We start from the raw sequence: 18,416 nt of genomic DNA, 5'->3' as shown, positions 1-18,416 counted from the left end.
GATATATGATGGAGCTTGATTATTAAGGGCTTTATACGTTAGAAGGAGAATTTTAAATTCTATTCTTGAAGTAACAGGAAGCCAATGAAGGGAAGCTAAAATTGGAGAAATATGATCCCGCTTGTTGATTTTCATCAGAACTCTTGCTGCAGCATTTTGGATCAGCTGAAGGCTTTGAACTGCATTTATTGCAGCCAATATGTATACTGAGTAGAGAAATATTGCAGTAACATATAAATTGGCGATATATTGCGCTGCCCTTGTAAAAGTAGTGCAGCGCACTCAGCAATGCTGTTCATTTTTTAAAAAGACCTGAAAACGCTTACCTTCCGGTGAGCCAATTAACCCTCAGACTGTCATCCAGCTCGCAAAGTTCTGCTTTGTCAACGGTTCCTGTTGCCAAGAGGTTCTAACAGGCAGCTTCCTATTTCATCTGTAGCGCTTCCACCAGGAAAGTAATTTCTTTTTTTAGTGCAACTCTTTGGGTGCCTCACAGGATCCTCTGCCTCAGACAAGCACCTTCTGCCAGATTTCCTCTTTCTGTAATGAATAAGCTGATGGTGAATGAGCAAATCTACTCGCTACATAATGCAGCCCATCCATTTTCCCCTCATCTCCCGTTTGCAGGAAGCATCCACCGTTGTGGAATCATGCAGGGCCGCTTCTGCTCGTGTCACCTCGTCGCATTTCAGTAAAAAATGCAAAAAATGTTAAAGTTCTTAGGTCTGAATCAAAGATCGAGGCATTGTGATATACAGCAGCAGATCTATCTGAAGTAAATTTAGCTAAACAAAAATCTTCCCAGAGGAGTTTTAGATGTCTGCGTCTTCCTCCTAAATGCAGGATGATGAATTAGGCCAGGCTAAGCTATATCTGCTGAGTGTTGCCCATAGGAGGAGATTTACCCAGACTTTCTTATTCAACCTTTATAGCAAATGGAGCATCAAAGTAAAGAAGGGATTTATGTCAAGCTCTCAGCACAGCTTTGGAGGTAAACACAGACTCAGGTGTGGAGTAGACGGAGAGAAAGCTCCCGTGATGCTGCGGATCGCTTGAAGATGGTCGGATCGACGTGTTTTCTCTCGTTTTTCTCCTCTGAAACCGGTCTGCCGTGGATGGGGGATGGCGGCGTTTCATCATAGCACTAAAATATGAGTCATGAATTGATTGAAGGAAATGTCAATTGCCAAAGGAGTCTAGACACCGCAAAAAAAGCAAAAAAAGAAAAAAAAAAACAGACCAGGCAGATAAAAAGGTTTCTGTCCTTTTGAATTACAATCTTATCCGTTGCTCAAAACCTTGACTTGTGACCAGGAGCAGTGAAAAAGAAAGGTTTGCATCCAGACATGTTAAGCACAACACCTCAGTAATCTATTACAGTAAGAGTGACGCACTCTATTCAGCCCCAGCGGTGCTGAATTCACACTTTTAAACAGCAGAGATTCAGATCTGCTTCACAAGACGCTCATTTTCACATATTCTGACTATTCACAGAGTTTTATTGAATATATTGCAGGAGTTATGCTACCCTCTGTGGTTGCTACACAAACTCTATGCAAAATAAAAACCTGACCTACATTTTGCTCTTAAAAAAATCTGTGCTTTTCTTTTTCTTTTTCTTTTTTCTATATCACTTTAACAGAATCTGCTGCAAAAGCTCTGTTAGAGTCACATTATTGTGATAAATACAAATACTTATGCAGACCAGTTTTTGGACATTTTAAATTCACGCGGTCAATGTTGAAATGTCAGAACTCGGGAGAAACAGCAAAGTGAAAGTGGAAATGAAAGGAATAGATCAAAACAAATGTTCAACAAAACTACAATTCTTGGTTGGAAAATGTAAGATGATCCTCTCCAAATGCAAAAACAAATGTATCTTTACCTGAGAGCGTGGGATAAATAAATTTAGCTGACATTAATTGGGGAGAGGGTGCAGCATTGCTGAGGCAGTGGACTCAAGTTGATTTAAAATTCACACACCTACAGGTCAAACATTCAAAAAGGACAGCTGATTAATTACATTTGTTCTCAGAAATTGAGATTTTTTTTTTACTTTAAAGTTGAAAAATAATTCACATTTTCAGTTAGAAGTTGCCTTTCAACCTCAGCATCACAATCTAATATGACTTTAGGAAGTTAGTTTTGAGGTCTGGTAGATTTTGGCTGATAGGAGGCTCTCAAATTAGGTTTGCTGTGCAACATTAGTTTCTGAAAATGTTTGTTTTGTGCTTGAATGCATCCATAAAATGCAGAGCAGGCTATTGTTGGCAGCTCAGTGCAAACCCTGGTGGTTTTAACTGGGACATGGTTGGGTTGGAGGGATTTCATCCCCAAAAACAATCACAGGCGTTACAGGAATGAGGAAAACAGGACGATCGCGCATGTACTGACTCACTAGATGGTAGAGGAAGTAATTGATGGGGTAACCGGCTTTTTCTGCATTTCGCTTTATGTGAAGAAACACCAGCAGGATGTGCCGACATATGACTAATCAAACCTGTGAACATTAGAATAACTTTATTAAATAGTCTGTATTACTTGTCTGTATATTTTTTATGTTTGTATCTTACTGTTTGTATTTGTTTTGGTCTGAAAATTAGCTATTGGCTAGATGACCAATGAAAATGGCATCGGTTGCACTTTAAATTGTAACAATGTTTGTTTGTTTTTTGTTCTGTCCCTATCAAATAAACTTATTATTAATAATAATGAGCCTTAAATTGAGGCGATGGACAGCTTTATTGTTCTGCTTTACCTTTAACGCTCTATAAAATGATGCTGCACACGATCAAAAAAACTGGGAGGATCGCTTGCTGAAAATGCGCCTCGCTGTTTATGCGCTAATTGTCTTTGGGCTTCAGTAGTGATGTGCTGGTTTCAGCGGCAGCGTGCTCGTGTTACAGTCAGAGAAGTTATCAAAGTGCTTCTACATTCCTGTGTGATGAACCTTTTTGTGTGAACTATGGACGGACAGATAGAATATTGCTCAAAAACACGGCAAACCATTATAGACCCCTATTTATAATAAAGATATCAAATACAAGTTAAGCCAGTTGTTTTATTTAATTAAGGCGTCACAGAGGAAATGACTTGTGTGGCTAAAACCACCTTTCTCTGGACGTGTCTGTCTACCCGGTGATGTAGGCCACGAGGTGTGACCTACCTGGCGAGACGAGGTAGGTCACACCTTGTCTGGCGGTCGTGCTGTCAGTCAGTGAGCCGGATGAATGGAGCGCGGTTATTTTGGTATCCGCTCTGCTTCCATTAACGCCTCTCTGCTGGGAGACAAACTAATGAGTCCTAGCTCTGCGCTCGCCACATCACAACTTTTCTGCGTCACCTTCAGACATTTTTCTTTTTTCTTTTTTTTTACTTGTGCTACATCACAGCGGGTGCTCCACATTCACGGCAAAGCGCGGGACGGCTATTTTGGATTGGAGTGGGTCTCGATTGCTTTTCTTTTTTAACCCGGGACGCGAAGGCAGGATCAGACCGGCGGAGACGCTCTTGCTGATATGTAAATACATGTGACATTTGGGTTTATTAGAGAAAATTGTGTTCACCTTTAAAGAGCCATAGTTAAATCTAAAATCACATTAGACAGAATTTACGCAACAAATGATGAAACTTGCACAAGGAAGAAAAAAAAAAAGAAAGTTAAATGCTTGTTGACCTTTACCAGATTGCTGAGAGTTTGGACACCCCAGGATGTTGACCTGATTGGCGGAATTAGAGCCACAAAGTGGAGAGAAAAGGCTATATTATAACGAGATCGGACCCGACCTCAGACGCTGAACATCTGGAGACAAATAAAGTACAACAGCTGGCAGAAAGTGCTGTGGCTTGGCTTTCCAAGCAGATGCTGGCTAGCCAGCATCACGCCTGCAAACATTTTTATTTTAGGGTCATTCTTTAATAGAACAGAAAACGATCAGTTAAATTACTCTTCATAAAAAAAAGAAAATAACAATAATAAACTGTTATTTAAAAGGACGTTTTATGTACATAAGGAAAAAGCTATTTTAAGTCTAAATGTGTAAAGTATCCGTGTTTATGTTTGCTCTGCCACAGAAGAGACAAAAAGAAAGGAAAGATCGATGCTGGGCATCTCTACCAGTGCATTGTGGCCAAATTTGTGAACAAATTTGGGGCCTAATATTCGATATTGAATCAGTTCAATATCCGACGAGGAAAAAAAAGGTCTTGCACGCTTGGCATGGTTCATGATTCTTGCTTTCTATCATGAGCGAGACACCAGTATGGTATTCGCTTCGTTATTTGTGTCTTCTTGAGTTATATTCGCAAACGAGTTTATTGACTGACTGAGCAGCTCATTTTAGGTAAAGCCCTGCAACAAATATGCACAGCGGCGCAAGCTGGTTGACAGCGCCAGAGTTAAAGCTTTGAAGGCCTAATTTAGAGTCAGAGACAAACAGAATCAGCCCAGAAATGCTGCGAATAAGAAATCTGTCAGCCCTTTAAGCATTAATCATTTATCTTGATTGCCTGGTAAGATTGCCTTTCACTTTGGTTCTGCTAAAGGATGCTGATTTGGATTAAAGCGAACAGAGGTAATGTCCCATCAGTATCCAAAGGGAGTTGGTCAGAAATGGCTTTTATCAACCCGTGATCGGAGTTATGCAAGCCTGTAGAGGCTCCAGGGAAATTCTGATGACAAAAGGCGACGGCTGGTTTGCCAAAATTCAGTCTAATGCGGTCTAACTTAAAATTAACCCAGACTCCCACCTTTAATTTCAGCCTTCTGCCCCCCCTCCCCCCCATGTGATGCTGAGGGTTCTGTACGTTTTTGGTCCCCAAAAACAAACACACACTGCAAAAATAGAACTAAAAATAAGTAAAATTTTCTTGAAATGAGTGTATTTGTCCTTGATTTGAGCAGGTAAATGAGATTATTTGAACGAGTATTTCTACCCCTAAAATAAGATAATTAGATATATTGCACTTGAAATAAGATGATGGAGACGAATTTTTCCCATTTTAAGTGCAAAAATAATAATCTAATTTACCTGCTCAAATCAAGGACAAATACACTCATTTCAAGAAAATTTTACTTATTTTTAGTTCTATTTTTGCAGTGCACATATGTAGAACATCAAAATAAAAGGATCCATCATCTGAGTTATGACATGAATCACAGCACCCCTCGCTCACCTGGGCAAACAGAGGAAGGAGATGATACAATTCTGTCACTAGGTGTGCAAAGCAGGTAGCGGCAAACTTCAGAAGACCTGCAGATGTAATTGTTGCGAAAGGTGGCCCTAGGAAGCGCTGACAAACTCATAGCACATCTTTCTTTCTGTTTGTTAAAACTTTTTTAAAAAAAGACGGATTCCCTTCGCTTCCACCTCACGGTCACGCACGGCTTTGTGTTGGTTTGTTGCAAAAAGTCCCAGTGAAACACGCTGATTGTTGTGGTTGTAACATGACATAATATTTAAAAAAAAAAAAGGAATATGCTTAATACCTTTGCAAGGCACCTTATATCACAGGCAGCTTCCAATGCTCCCTGTTGTTTTCATGCTTTCTAATGACTCAATCTTTTTATTTTTATTTGGTAACAAACTAGTCAGCCATAAATCCAGTTAAGCCACGAATTTCTGTTTCCTCAGAAACTTTAGAGGGTTTAGTGGGTTTAGGTCACCCTTACCCCAAACCGTCTGGGGTTCTTGATTGCAGTCAATCAGTAATGAAAGGATAAATCTGATATTTAGGTTTAGAAACAACTAAATCAGTTGAAATTAAATGAATTAGTCACTGACTTTGCTGAATCTGATTGTGTTCATCCTCAGCAGCTAAAGATCATAGAGGATCCATCATCTGAGTTATGACATGAATCACAGCAGCCCTCGCTCCCCTGGGCAAACAGAGGAATGAGATGATATTTGGAAAAAGATAACATAGTTAATCACAAAATGAAATAAATAAAAAAACAATGCATCTAAAGGAAATCTGTGTTTCTCTGTCGTCTAACACCTTAAACAGGTAGTTGCTCTTTAAGGTGTTCTTCACAGACTGAGTCCCGGTTATCGGTCCGTCTGTGCGAGACTTTACTCAGCGAATGTTTGTCGCCGTCTCAGCGGTCGAACGCTGAGGATAACTGGTGATACGGAAAGAGTCCTAGAGCTGAAGGAGTAACCCAAATCTGCCAAAGTGCCGTCCCACAAGAACAGGATGGAAATAGCTCCATTCTGGGTCACTCTTTAATAATTGCAGAACTAACTTCCTAAGTCTGAGCTTCGCTCTCTGAGTGCGGACCAAACTTCTTTAATGATTCTTTGTGGTTTATTTGGGGTTTAAACCAACCATCTCAGTCTCATCACTTCTTTGGTCTTCACTTCATTTATTTTCTTAACAAAACTCGTTGAATCTCCCTCACCTTTATAGGTACTAAGATGATCAAATTTGCCTCTCAGTGCCTCACACAGCCACACACTGGGCACCCTGTGGCCAAGTCACATGACCCACAACGCCGGCCGCACATTGATTTGTGGTTTACTTCGCGCCAAGGTGTACTTTTCTGATCTAAAGAGCGACTGAATCCTTTCGTCCTTGCTCTTGTTCACCTGATTTCTCGTCTCTCGTTCCGCTGACAGATCAGGTTTACAGCAGGATGAACCCATAAATGCCTATAAGGGCACGGCGTCGAAGCAGGAAACACAAATCCTCAGCGGCTTTCTTCTCCTACCATCTCCTGATGTTGTGAGTTCATGTGTGAAGCGGCTTGATTGAAGGCTTATTTGTGTCTGGTTCCCTGCAGTGGATACAGATGGCAGGAAGCTGAAGGGAGGCATCCAGAGGAGCACGGAGACGGGTTTGGCCGTGGAGATGCCCAGCCGGACCGTCCGCCAGGCCAGCCACGAATCCATAGAGGACAGCATGAACAGCTACGGCTCTGAGGGGAAGTGAGTACCAACATGTCGTCTGCCCAAAAAGAAACAGAGCTGCAAGCTGCTACGCAATGTTTAAAGTGCTTTTTCTGAAGCGTTTGGATCTAAATATTTGTTTACGGTGATTAATTTTTTAAAGGGTTATCCAGTCTTTCTTAAAGTCTTTATATTATCTATTTTGTTTTGTTTAGATTTAAAATTTTAATCCACTTGTCCACTTTTTTTTCTACTTTTTAAGCACAAACTGTACAACGTGCTCTTTGGGTCTTGAACAGAATCTCAACATAACCCTATTGGAAAGGACTTTTTAAAACCCTTTGTTTTGTATTTCTTTTTATATTTTATTTACCCTAAAAAAAACTGAATAAATAAAAGTTGTAGACAGATTAAATAATGTGATTACAGACTAGCTTAAATACTGGCAAATTTTTGCTTAACATATACAAGTCTGCAAAGATAACTGGGTTGCTTTTGATTTTATAAATTCTTAAACATAGACAAACTTTATTGTCATTTTGTATGCACAGAGTGCAATTGAAATAAACTAACATTACAATATAGAGTGCAGCAGTGATAAGAGTGTAACAGTGCAGTTTTTAAAAAAAGTGTGCAGAAGAATGTTCCACCATCTTTATAGTGCAAAGATATTGGTGCAAAAAAAGGCATTAATTTGAAAAGTTCAATGTTGGCAGTGCAAAATAATAATGGTGCAAAAATGCAGTAAACGTTCAGTTGTGTATCTTGCTCAGATAATGTCACAAAAAGTTACGTTTTGTGTCAAGACAAAACTGGTCATCAAAACTGTTACGTACATTAGCTGTTTTATTATAAAACGTACGCATCCTACTTCATTTCACCACCCAGTTGTGCTTTTTTTCTGTCAACACATTGTAATTAAACTATTTTTTTTTTTTAAATTAACCATTTGAGTTCATCAGGAACATATGAAAAAGCTGGGTCATGCTGCTTTCATGTTCACATTAGAACATGACAGACCAGTCAGACACAACTGGAGGCTTGTTTCGCTTTTGTCATGGTTAGAAACTTGAAAAGTGTCATTTTCAGGTGTCATGACGGTGGGTTTCCAACGACCGCTGACGTCAGTAATAAAATAGCAGAGTACTACTACACATGCAAACACATGCACACGTGCAGAGCTCTGCCAACCTGGCGACTAGCTTGAATTTCAACCGTTGCATAACAAGACGAGGCAGACGGACCGACGGATGTGTGCTTGGAGGGTGTTAACAGAAACAGCGCCTGCTGGGAAATATAAGCACAGGCGGCGGAAGTGTCTTTGAATTCATATTAGACTCTACAAACGTGCAGATGAGGCGAAGGGGTTTAGTTTGTGCTACATATGGAAAGAAAACAATTGGCGAATATGTGAAAATCCCAATGTGTTTATGTTGGAGCGTCATCACCTAATCCTTTTCTTCTCCTGTGAAGGAGAAAAAAAAAGAGCAAGCAGCCATTATTGATTGTTTAATATAAATGTCAGGTCAAACTGGCCACAATTGGAAACGGGGTTGTCCTCGGCATACTGATGTACATGCAAACAACTTTAAACAGAATAACAGAGGCATCGGAGACAGAGAGGCAAGCATCTGCTGGAGAGGAAGAGGAAGTTTAGATCTGTGTAATCAGTCTGTTCAGTTCAAGCTATAAGCTATTCTCTTTAGTCTTCTTTCCTCAAACTCCAACTTCTGTGATCAATCTGCCATCATATAACACTCGAACTGACCAGTTCAATAAAGTTTTATTTATATAGCGCCAATTCATGAAACATGGAGGGACGGGAGAATGAGAAGTAGAAGGTGATGGAGGAGGAGGAAGAGGAGGAGGAGCCATTTAAAAAATGAAATGCCAATTCAAGAAACATGTCATCTCAAGGCACTTTCCAAAGATTATACAGATTGGTCAGAAGGTTTCCTCTCTAAGGAAACCCAGCAGGTTGCATCAAGTCTCTCCAAGCAGCATTCACTCCTCCTGAAAGAGCGTAGAGCCACAGTGGACAGTCGTCTGCATTGTTGATGGCTTTGCAGCAATCCCTCATACTGAGCATGCATGAAGCGACAGTGGAGAGGAAAACTCCCCCTTTAACAGGGAGGAGAACCTCCAGCAGAACCAGAACCAGGCTCAGTGTGAACGCTCATCTGCCTCCACCCACTGGGGCTTAGAGAAGACAGAGCAGAGACACAGAAAGCACAGAAGCTCACATTGACCCAGGAGTACTTTCTATGTTATATGACCACTAAGCTTCAATAAGGGAAACAATATGAAGCGCACTTATAAATCCTAAAAAGGCACAAAAGAAAAAGAAGTTCATCAGTGCAGGAAGAAGGAGTAACATTAGCTTTTATGCACGTATCCCTCATGGCATCATCTACAGGTGAGGAGAATACGAACATAGACTTAAAAAATTATGTTTTCAGTTTCAACTTTTGACATGAAAGAAAATAAAATCAGTTTTAAAACAGGAATGAAGTTGCTTTTCTCTGCAGAAGTTATGCTTTGCAGATTTTACAAAGGAAGATCTCACATCTCAATTTGTTTATGAAGTTCTTTATGTGTTTTAAAAATGGCAAAACAGATGAAACTGACAGTGATAGAGAAGTTTAACATGTTTATGCATGCGCAGCATTGCTTTGCAAACTTTAGTCCTTCAGTCATTGTGGAGGCAGTTTGACAAATGCTTTTTGGAGAGGTCCGGACGTTGATTAGCTCTATTCATTGAGTTATCGACTAAAAAAAACACTATAGGGAAATAGATTTTCACGCAAAAGCATGGCAGATGTGCATCATTATCTCCTTGCATTAGAAATTATTATCTCCAAAGAAAAGCAGAATGAAACACCTTGTCTCAAGTGAAAGCAATTTCAAAAGTGTGCAGACACTAGAGGATTCAAGTTTCTCAAAAATCTGGGAGCTTTACATAAACTTGAATCTTAGTGAAAATGATTTACAGTTGCTTTTTTGAATCTGTCCTCACATTCCCCTGTCTCTGCTGGTTTGCTTTACTAAATGCATGCTCAGTTTGAGGGATTGCTGCAAAGCCAACAACAATGCAATCAATTGGTGGAACTGTGGAACTTTTGACAAAGAAGGGTCAACGCAGTAAACCGTAATATATGATGTATCTCCACATAAAAAGCTTTGAAACATTTGAAACGTCTCAATAGTTCTTTGGTATAGAAATATGTAAAATCAAACTAAAAAAATATGGAACCAAAAAAATCCCAACACTGGTTTCACCCCAAAACATTTGGCTCTGACTATATTTTTCTATTTCTTTATTTTTTTACTTTGTAGAGGAACAACGTTGGGCTGTCAACGTCCAATTTAATCTAGATGAATACCAATTTGTCTAAAATCAACAGGTTAAACCGGTGTTGAGCACATTTATTCATCTCTTTTAAAATAAAGAAAATCACTTTAAATGATGTAAAGGGCATCAGCAGTAGTACAGACACATGTTGTCTGTAAATATAGGAGGCGAGTGGCTCATATGTGTGCATCCTCCAAGCTGCCAGCGCTGTGAAAAGCAGATGAATCATTACGTTGGCTGCCTCGCCGCATCATTTAAACCATCAGCAGTAAGTCGCTGCTTTGCTTGCTGTCCGTCTGGGTTAACGTCAGCTGTCTGGCTCGGTCTCCAGATTGGAAAGCTCTGTGCGCGGACATATCCTGACTTGAATAAGCACTTTGTCAGCTAACACCATCCAATCACACTTATGAGCCTATTGATTAACGATCGGGCCATTTTAGTGCGCGTGCTGCTCAAGGAAGCGATGAAGCTAAATCTAAAAGGCTTTTTGTGTTTGTGTGACGCTCAGTTTCTAAGTGCGTTGTTGGAGCTTTTTTTAGGCTAAATGATAAAAAAAATAAATAAAAAAAAACACATTAAGAATTGCTGTCTGGGAACACAACCGTTGGTCCCACAGTTACTGACACCTCTAACAATCCATCTCAATTATGCATAACCAAAACATCTCTTTAATTTATGCTTTATTTCTAAGCTTGACAGAGTGTTGATGAGTTTTTATAATTAATGTGATAATATGATGTGACACAAAAGTCCATTTTGAACGAACGAGGACCCAAAGTTATATTGCCAACACACACAATGAGGAGGATAGTTAGAAAGATTAAAAAAAAAAAATCTTTCCAAAGCTCACACTTAAAGAACCGCAGAAAAGTGGGTGAGCAAGTCAACAAAACATCCGTTGCTGGTGAAGATTCTCAGTCATCCAGGTCATGGTCATTCCAAAAAAAGTAAAAAACAAAGCAACTGGACTTGTTTTCCGTAGTTGAAGACGTTTCGCTTCCTCTCCCGGAAGCTTTCTCATGTTTGCATGTTCATTTGCATGTTATCCAAGCCATTACAGGCCTTTGTTTGGTAATGGTATAAAGCTTGTTACTCATCATTACTCCAGACTTTTGAATTGAGAAAGCTTCCGGGAGAGGAAGCGAAACGTCTTCAACTACGGAAAACAAGTCCAGTTGCTTTGTTTTTTACCTTTTTTTGGAAAAACATCCGTTAGCCAGCAGCTACCTGTCCCTGGTTGTTTCCTTTCTTCCTGACCGTTACACATGTAAACATGAGGAATTTGCTGACTGGGATTCTGACTGAAACCAGTCAGTCAATGGATCAGTTGAGACTAACGGGGCTTTTTGGCAACAGATGTTCCAGGCTGATCTGGTGGAAAATTACAGCTGATTATGGGGGAAAAAGGCACCTCGTGAACTTTTTAAGGTTGAAGGTTACATTGTGAATTTGTTTTGCAGTGGTTCAAACATACACGTCCATACTAACATTTTGACACAACTAGAGCAATTCAATGAAATATACCAGTGGTAAATGTGCTCTTGGCTTCACAAATCAATTCCGACCAGGACACAGAAAGGGAGAGCAAGGTTTAAAAATGGGATACCAGAATTTAAAAGGAGAAACAATATGTAAAAAAACACAAAATGACAAACAATCTAAACTTTTTAAAATCTGTTGAATCCATGAGAATCCAGTAGGAGTGGCTTTAAACATTCAGGCTTAAAACAAAGCTGTTTTAAAATGTCCACTACAACATTCAGAGACTAAGCATATTCTCCCAGAGGGAAGCAGCTGAAAATACCTGTGAACTTTCTAACATACCATAATAATTTTTTTTAAAGTCTAAAGGCCTCCACCAGTGGACTTTAAATAGGTAATTCAGAATAATAATCCAAAACATTTGGCTAAATCAGCACAGAAATGGTTCTAAGTTCATCCACAGCAATCGTGCCAATGATTTTTATTATATGCACACCTGTTCTGGACACCTAAAAATTTTTATTTAATGTTTTCACAGGAAATGCTGGATTTTTTAAAAGTGTTCCAGTTTTGAATTTATGCGTCTGCAATAAAGAAACAATTATTTTGGCAAACAGCTAACCGTCTTAAATTAGACAAACAATAATCAGCTAATTAACACAAGGGAAATCAGCTCTACAAAGCAAAACCAACTAAAATGTTTATTGGTAAAGCCTCAGATAAAAATTCAGTAAACTGACCAGAGCTCAGATCATACAGAAAAAGTGTTATAATCCCAATCTCATTCACTTCAATCACAAATAAACAAGATTTTTTTTAATTATCATCTATTTTGAATCAAAGTTTCCCGCTTTTCAAAGGGATTCATGATTAATTGTAACAATAGACTTTATTTGAGAAATATCCATTTTTGATGCGAAAGCAATACAGTAAAGATACAGTAAGATGTTTCGTTTTTATAAATTTAAATGAAACATTGTCACACGGACGTCGGCATGTTGTTTACGCTGCAATGCGTTCTGGGTAAATAATGTATGCTAGGTTTTTTAGCGCTAGCCCCATCTACCCAAAACAGCAAAAATATCCTTTGCAGTTTGAACCGGAGCACGTTAAAATTGAGGACAACGTAATAATAATATTCATAATAAAAATAATAATAATAATAAACAATTGCTTAGGATCTGTTCGGCTTGGTCTTCGGTCCGTTAACACCTGTTTGTTTTGGATCAATAGGTGAATGTAAAAGGTTTTCAGTGTGTGACTCACAGAACACAATTTGTGTTCATGAACTTAAGAGTCTGAAGAGGTGCAACTTATTTTGAAATTGTGAAAGATAGAAAAAAAACATCTACAATTTCTAATTTCTTATAGCATTTCTCTCTGTGACTTCAAATTCATAGTTATTTTCCTTCATATTCGGTCCGCTGTCGGATCCGTAATTTCACATTCGGTACCGGTGGCGGTGGCAGTAGCTTTATTTAAAAGGGCTTCCCATGCTGCCTGTCTCTGATGCTTCTCGCAGTGTCTTTCGCTCACAAGGTGGCAGGTTTAGGCGCTTTATGGGTAAAAATAGTCGATTTGGCAGCTGGTTTTAGCTTGCGAGGGTAACGGCCGCCTGTTGTCCTCAATTTTGTTAGTAGAATAAAGCATAAGTCTTCAGGAGAGAAGTGTTGAGAGCACAAATGTGGTTCCTTCTGAAGTTGTGTTTTTTTTCTGAAGGAAGCGATGAAGACTCACCTCCCTTTTTCTGTTGTTTTTTGTTTCGAAATTACAGGAGACAGCAAAAGTGTGGCATTGTCTAAATTTACACCAGTCAAACACAGTACAATAAAAAAAAAACAACTCGGATCACTCTGTTGGTTCCAGTCCAGTAGGACCTAATCGCGTCATTAACCCAGCATGCTTTGGGCAGGAGAAAATAAAATGGCCACCTCCATGGGTGAAAAAATATAACAAAGGATATACAATTTTTGAAATAAATCTGAGTTTTTTTTACGTATCACAAACAGCAAATTTTAAGTTAATAGGAAAATGACGACATATTTAGGCCAACATGTTGAACCAGTCGTGGATCCCTTTGAGGCAAACTATGTGGCTAAATAACAACAAGGCAACAATGAGAAGTGAGTACTATGGGATTTGAAAGTCAGTTTTTAGAGTGTGCTGTTTACAGCAGGAGCTTTGCATTGAGCATCAGATTGTGTGAAATAGCAGTGTAATCCCCAGATGTGCCTCACACACAGACGTAATAATCTGAAGCTCAGGATTTTATCACCCTGTAATACCCAGCCGGCCAGTGTTGCTTGACTTATTGCGGGCCAAACCATATTTTCAGGGCTTATATGCTCCAGAAAACTGTTTTAGCTTTTTAAAATCTGCATATGTTACATTTCCGATTGCATTATGCACCTATTGAGTTATATTTGCTTAGCTGTATAATAGCCAATTGATATTATGTTTACCATATTAAAAGTTTTGGATTATTGTAGCAATTGATGAACATTTGATGTTGTAAGTGTACATATATATCTCACCTGGGCCAATTTTTAGCTGCTGTTTTGTTCTGAATTTAGATAATTCGCTTTAATTTAGAATTTAGATCATTTGCGTCACAGGGGTTAAAGAGATATGATAAGAAAGATAAAACTGAGGTATAAAGAGAAGTGATATAAAGAAAAAGGAGACTTCCACAAAAATAAGACTGAGGAGAAGGGGAGTCAGGTAAAAGCAAGATAAATACCTGTGAGAGGAGAACATTTGTGGGTAATCAAGTGTGTTCTTGTTTGATCGCTCTCCATTCAAGAGCATTAGATCAACAAGGCGATGTGAGGCCACTTTGCTGCCAAAATGACAAACTCACAGGAGTAAAATTGATCCACAACTGTGGACATAGCTCTAACTAATGGTGCCTCTAAATGGGGTCATGTTTACAATGTTATTACTTGGGTCCCTAGAGAGCCTCCTGTTGTGCGTTACCAAAGACTGCATAAAAATAGTTTTTAACACACAGCATTTTGCAAAATTTCAAGGTGGACCCCAAATTCCTTCTCCGCCTTTTTCTGCGTTGCCTTGATGCATTGCTTGTTTTCTGTTGGCAAATTGCGCAGCAGCGTTTTTCTTGTAGACGAGCGGTCTCCTGCAGAGAACAGAGACATGTTTCTAGAAGGAACTTAGCTAAACTGCGAACCGGTTACTTCAAAACTACAGTAAACCGTGTGATAAGATGCTAAACCAAAACTGTGGGGCAGCTGCTGCTACCATATACCAGAAGAGGGTGACACAATAAATCCTGCAGAAGCAGTGGCAGAAATACAATGCAGACGTTAAATGTTTCTGAAGAACAAAAATTAGTTTCAGCACGGTCTATTTACTTAACCAAGATGTGTATCTTAAGGAATGTGTGTGCACATTAACCTTTTAACCATTATCTTTGATACCTCATGCTCCATAAAAAAAACTGTGTGTTTGTGACAGGCTGTTTGAAACACTCCTTCATTCATCACTTGAGTTTAGAAGTCTTTTGGTTCCCTGGTCAGATCAGGAAGTCAGGGTTCAGCGGTCTGACTAACATGCAATCTTTCCTGGGGCGGACGGCCGGGCGCTGGACTGAGAATAACCAAAAAAAAAGCAGAAAGGGACCCAACAAAAAATCAGAGAGACCCTCAGAAAGCCCAGAGAGCTAGATCAAGGCCGCTTTTAAAGATCTCCAAAACTGGCTTCTTGTGGGGTAAAATATAAAGAAAATATGAATACCAAGATTTTTGCTCCTTACTTCACCGTTGATGATAATTATAATGATCAGAAAACCACTATAACTCTTAAAAATGTCCTTATTTATCCTAAATTTCGGCTTTACTGACACTGATCTAGTAGTATGACGGTTACCGTGCCATGGATCATCCAGGAAAGACATAAAGGTTGTTAGAGTTTTTCTGATCTTTACAGACATCAAATGGAAAATAAGAAATAATCTGTTGAAATGTGTCCTCAGACAGAAAAGTTGCACGTATTAATATGCCATTAAATACGTAGATCCTTCCATCCCTTTATCAATCCATTAATTTTCCTCCTCATCAAAGATCAGGTCATGGGGCTAACAGGTCTAGGAACGCATATATAGTTCCTCCATATTCTGGGTCTTCCTCGGGGTCTCCATCCAGAAAGCCTTTAAAGGAAAAGCTCATTTAAATGTGGATGGGGAACGTTTCTTGTCCCCACCGACTGACGGAGCTTTTCACCCGATCTCCAAAGCCTCCTTCAGATCACAGTTAAGTGATGAATAGGCAATGATGAATCCCCTTTTACAGCTTCATTTACCATTCAAACCATACAAGTTGGTCCAGCCACATCCCAGGGCTGTGTGTTCTTTTAGGTGATAAAAAGTTTGTCAAACATCTAACCTTTTTTTAAATGTTAACCGGTCGAGCTGAAGCTCCACAGACGAGCGATTCTAGAGCAGATCCTAGACAAAAGGCCGCTCAACCGCTCCACCACATAGCGATTAATTATGAGAGGTAAAATAAAACCACCGTGCTAATCTTCATTGACTTGATAACAGTCTTTTAATTTTTCATTTCAGGGGAAAGAAGAAAAAAAAACCAGATTAAAATCTATAAATTTTCTGGACTTGCTTTTACGAGGCTTTCCCACGACGACTGTAGTTCTGTAACTGCTTGGAGGATTTATTTCTGTCATCGACTTTAACTGATTTGTGTCCATACTGTAATGCAGCGGCGACTGAGCACGGCACTTCAGCAGCAGTAGGAGAAATTCCACTTTAAATGACTAGTTTTGGTCGTTTAACTTAATTTGAGCGGTGACTTGATGACTGATTTTATTTTATAACGTTTGCCTTCTTGGCGGTTTTTTATTGTAAGAACGGTGCCCAAGCTGTCATAAATAGTAACTAAGTGTATAAACACTGTATCTACAAAATGAGAAAACACCACAATGACTCCACTGCATGACAAGTTATTTATTTTTTACATATTTTATCTGTTAACCTGGAAGAGTGGTCTCCAGATCCTGTCCTTGTACACCATGGACCTCCAGTGTGGCCACGGAAATGTTCCCCCGTGGGATTTCTGATAAGCAGCAGTTTGGTGGTGCATTGTTTTATTTTACACTCTGCATTTTTCAGGTAAAAGATGAGCAATAAATTTGTTTGCGGTCTGCTGCCCACAAAACACACACACACACACACACACACATCTATAGTGCTTGGCAGTCTGCCACTGAAGCACTCTGATCTGATTCTTCTGAACGCACCGATAAAGTAGGGACACTTGGGTTCAACGCTAGAACCAAATGTCAGTTCAGCTTAGTATCATTTCTCCCTTTTAGAGTTTAGACTGTGTGATGAACATTTTACGGTTATTAACTCATTTCTCTCTTTTATTTTTGGCTCATTTAATTTTCTTTTCTCATTCCGTGCATTCTGCACCCTTGCCACCGTTCTGGTTCTGAGTTCTGGCATTTTTATTTCGCCACTTTGCTTCAGTCTAAGCCACAAGCAGAAACTTGACTTTCAACCATCTGTCCCCTCTGCTTTGTCCTCAGTCTGAACTACAGCGGCATGTGCCTTGCATCGGATGCCCAGTTCAGTGACTTCTTGGATGGGATGGGACCGGCCCAGTTTGTCGGGAGACAAACGCTGGCGATGACATCCATGGGTGAGACGACACGCATCACAGCCTTACTTTGCAAATCACGATTCAGAAATAATATTCCACACGAGAAAACACTCTGTGAAAAGAATAATCACTTGACCAACTATGGTGGATTTCACTTCTCTGGTAGAATGGCAAGTTTGCTGGCATAAAAAAAGGAGACCATGATAAATATTATATAAACTTCCCTGTTTAGTCACAAATGTCCTGATTATAAGTATGTGGGTACAACTGGAAAGCAAATAAAGCTGTTGGATGGCAAATATAAAAACCTCTTGGCTTCCCAGTTTCTCCCTCACCAAAGCTCTCCAAACCCATCCGATTGGCTCACAGTCCTTTTTAGTGATTTCTGTCCAACTGACTGTTTCAAAACTTTTGTTCTGGGGGATTTTTTTTTCTCTGGTTGATATTGATGCGTGTTTGAACTCACAGTTCTGTTGAAAACAGAAATCCGTTTTCCTCTTCAGCCTTCTGGGGGAACGCTGAGGGTTTTGCATTAACACTGTTTTTAAAAACTCTTCATGATTTCATCTGTTTTGACATAAAGTCGGCTACCTGTGAAAATAAATGAACCCCAGAGTGTGATGCCACCATTTTCCCTTTGGGTATGCAGAGCGACGTTTGACGATGTGCTGATTTTTTTTTTTTTTGGATCACAAAAACCTTCGATTTTAACAGGGGTGGTGCAGACCTTTCATATCCCCTGAATTCTTAATGTCCCCCATTTCAATCTCAGCTTGGAGTTTAGGATTAATTAAAAGTGACACTTGAATAATGCCCTTTTATTCAAGAGCCATATTTGCTCTGTTGAACCTTGGGAGGAAACGACATGAACTTTGTGGTCAGAGTTCCAGTTTTCTTCTGTTTTTGTGTTGAGGGAAGATTTGAGGGTGAGAGACTTTGCCTTCCATAAAAATAAAAAAAAGTAGTCTGAAAATTTAAAAAGCCAAGGCTTGTTTTCTTCTAAAAATATCTATAATTGATGATTGCTAAAATCATTTCATCCTGGCACAGAGTTATTTCATA

General features: G+C 39.4%; 1 protein-coding gene across 1 annotated transcript in view; it reads left to right on the top strand.

The window, feature by feature from the left end:
- Positions 1-18,416, top strand: part of rims4 (regulating synaptic membrane exocytosis 4) — a 47,689-nt gene that overhangs the window by 20,591 nt on the left and 8,682 nt on the right. Inside the window, exons 2-3 of the mRNA XM_012869528.3 lie at positions 6,782-6,926; positions 17,281-17,393. Of these exons, the coding sequence (XP_012724982.1) occupies positions 6,782-6,926; positions 17,281-17,393 (258 nt within the window). The remainder of the gene's footprint in view (positions 1-6,781; positions 6,927-17,280; positions 17,394-18,416) is intronic.

This window comes from Fundulus heteroclitus, chromosome 20, assembly GCF_011125445.2.
Source record: "Fundulus heteroclitus isolate FHET01 chromosome 20, MU-UCD_Fhet_4.1, whole genome shotgun sequence".
NCBI lineage: Eukaryota > Metazoa > Chordata > Actinopteri > Cyprinodontiformes > Fundulidae > Fundulus > Fundulus heteroclitus.
The sequence above is the reverse complement of the archived record's forward strand: the minus strand, read 5'-3'. Positions and strand labels throughout refer to the sequence as shown.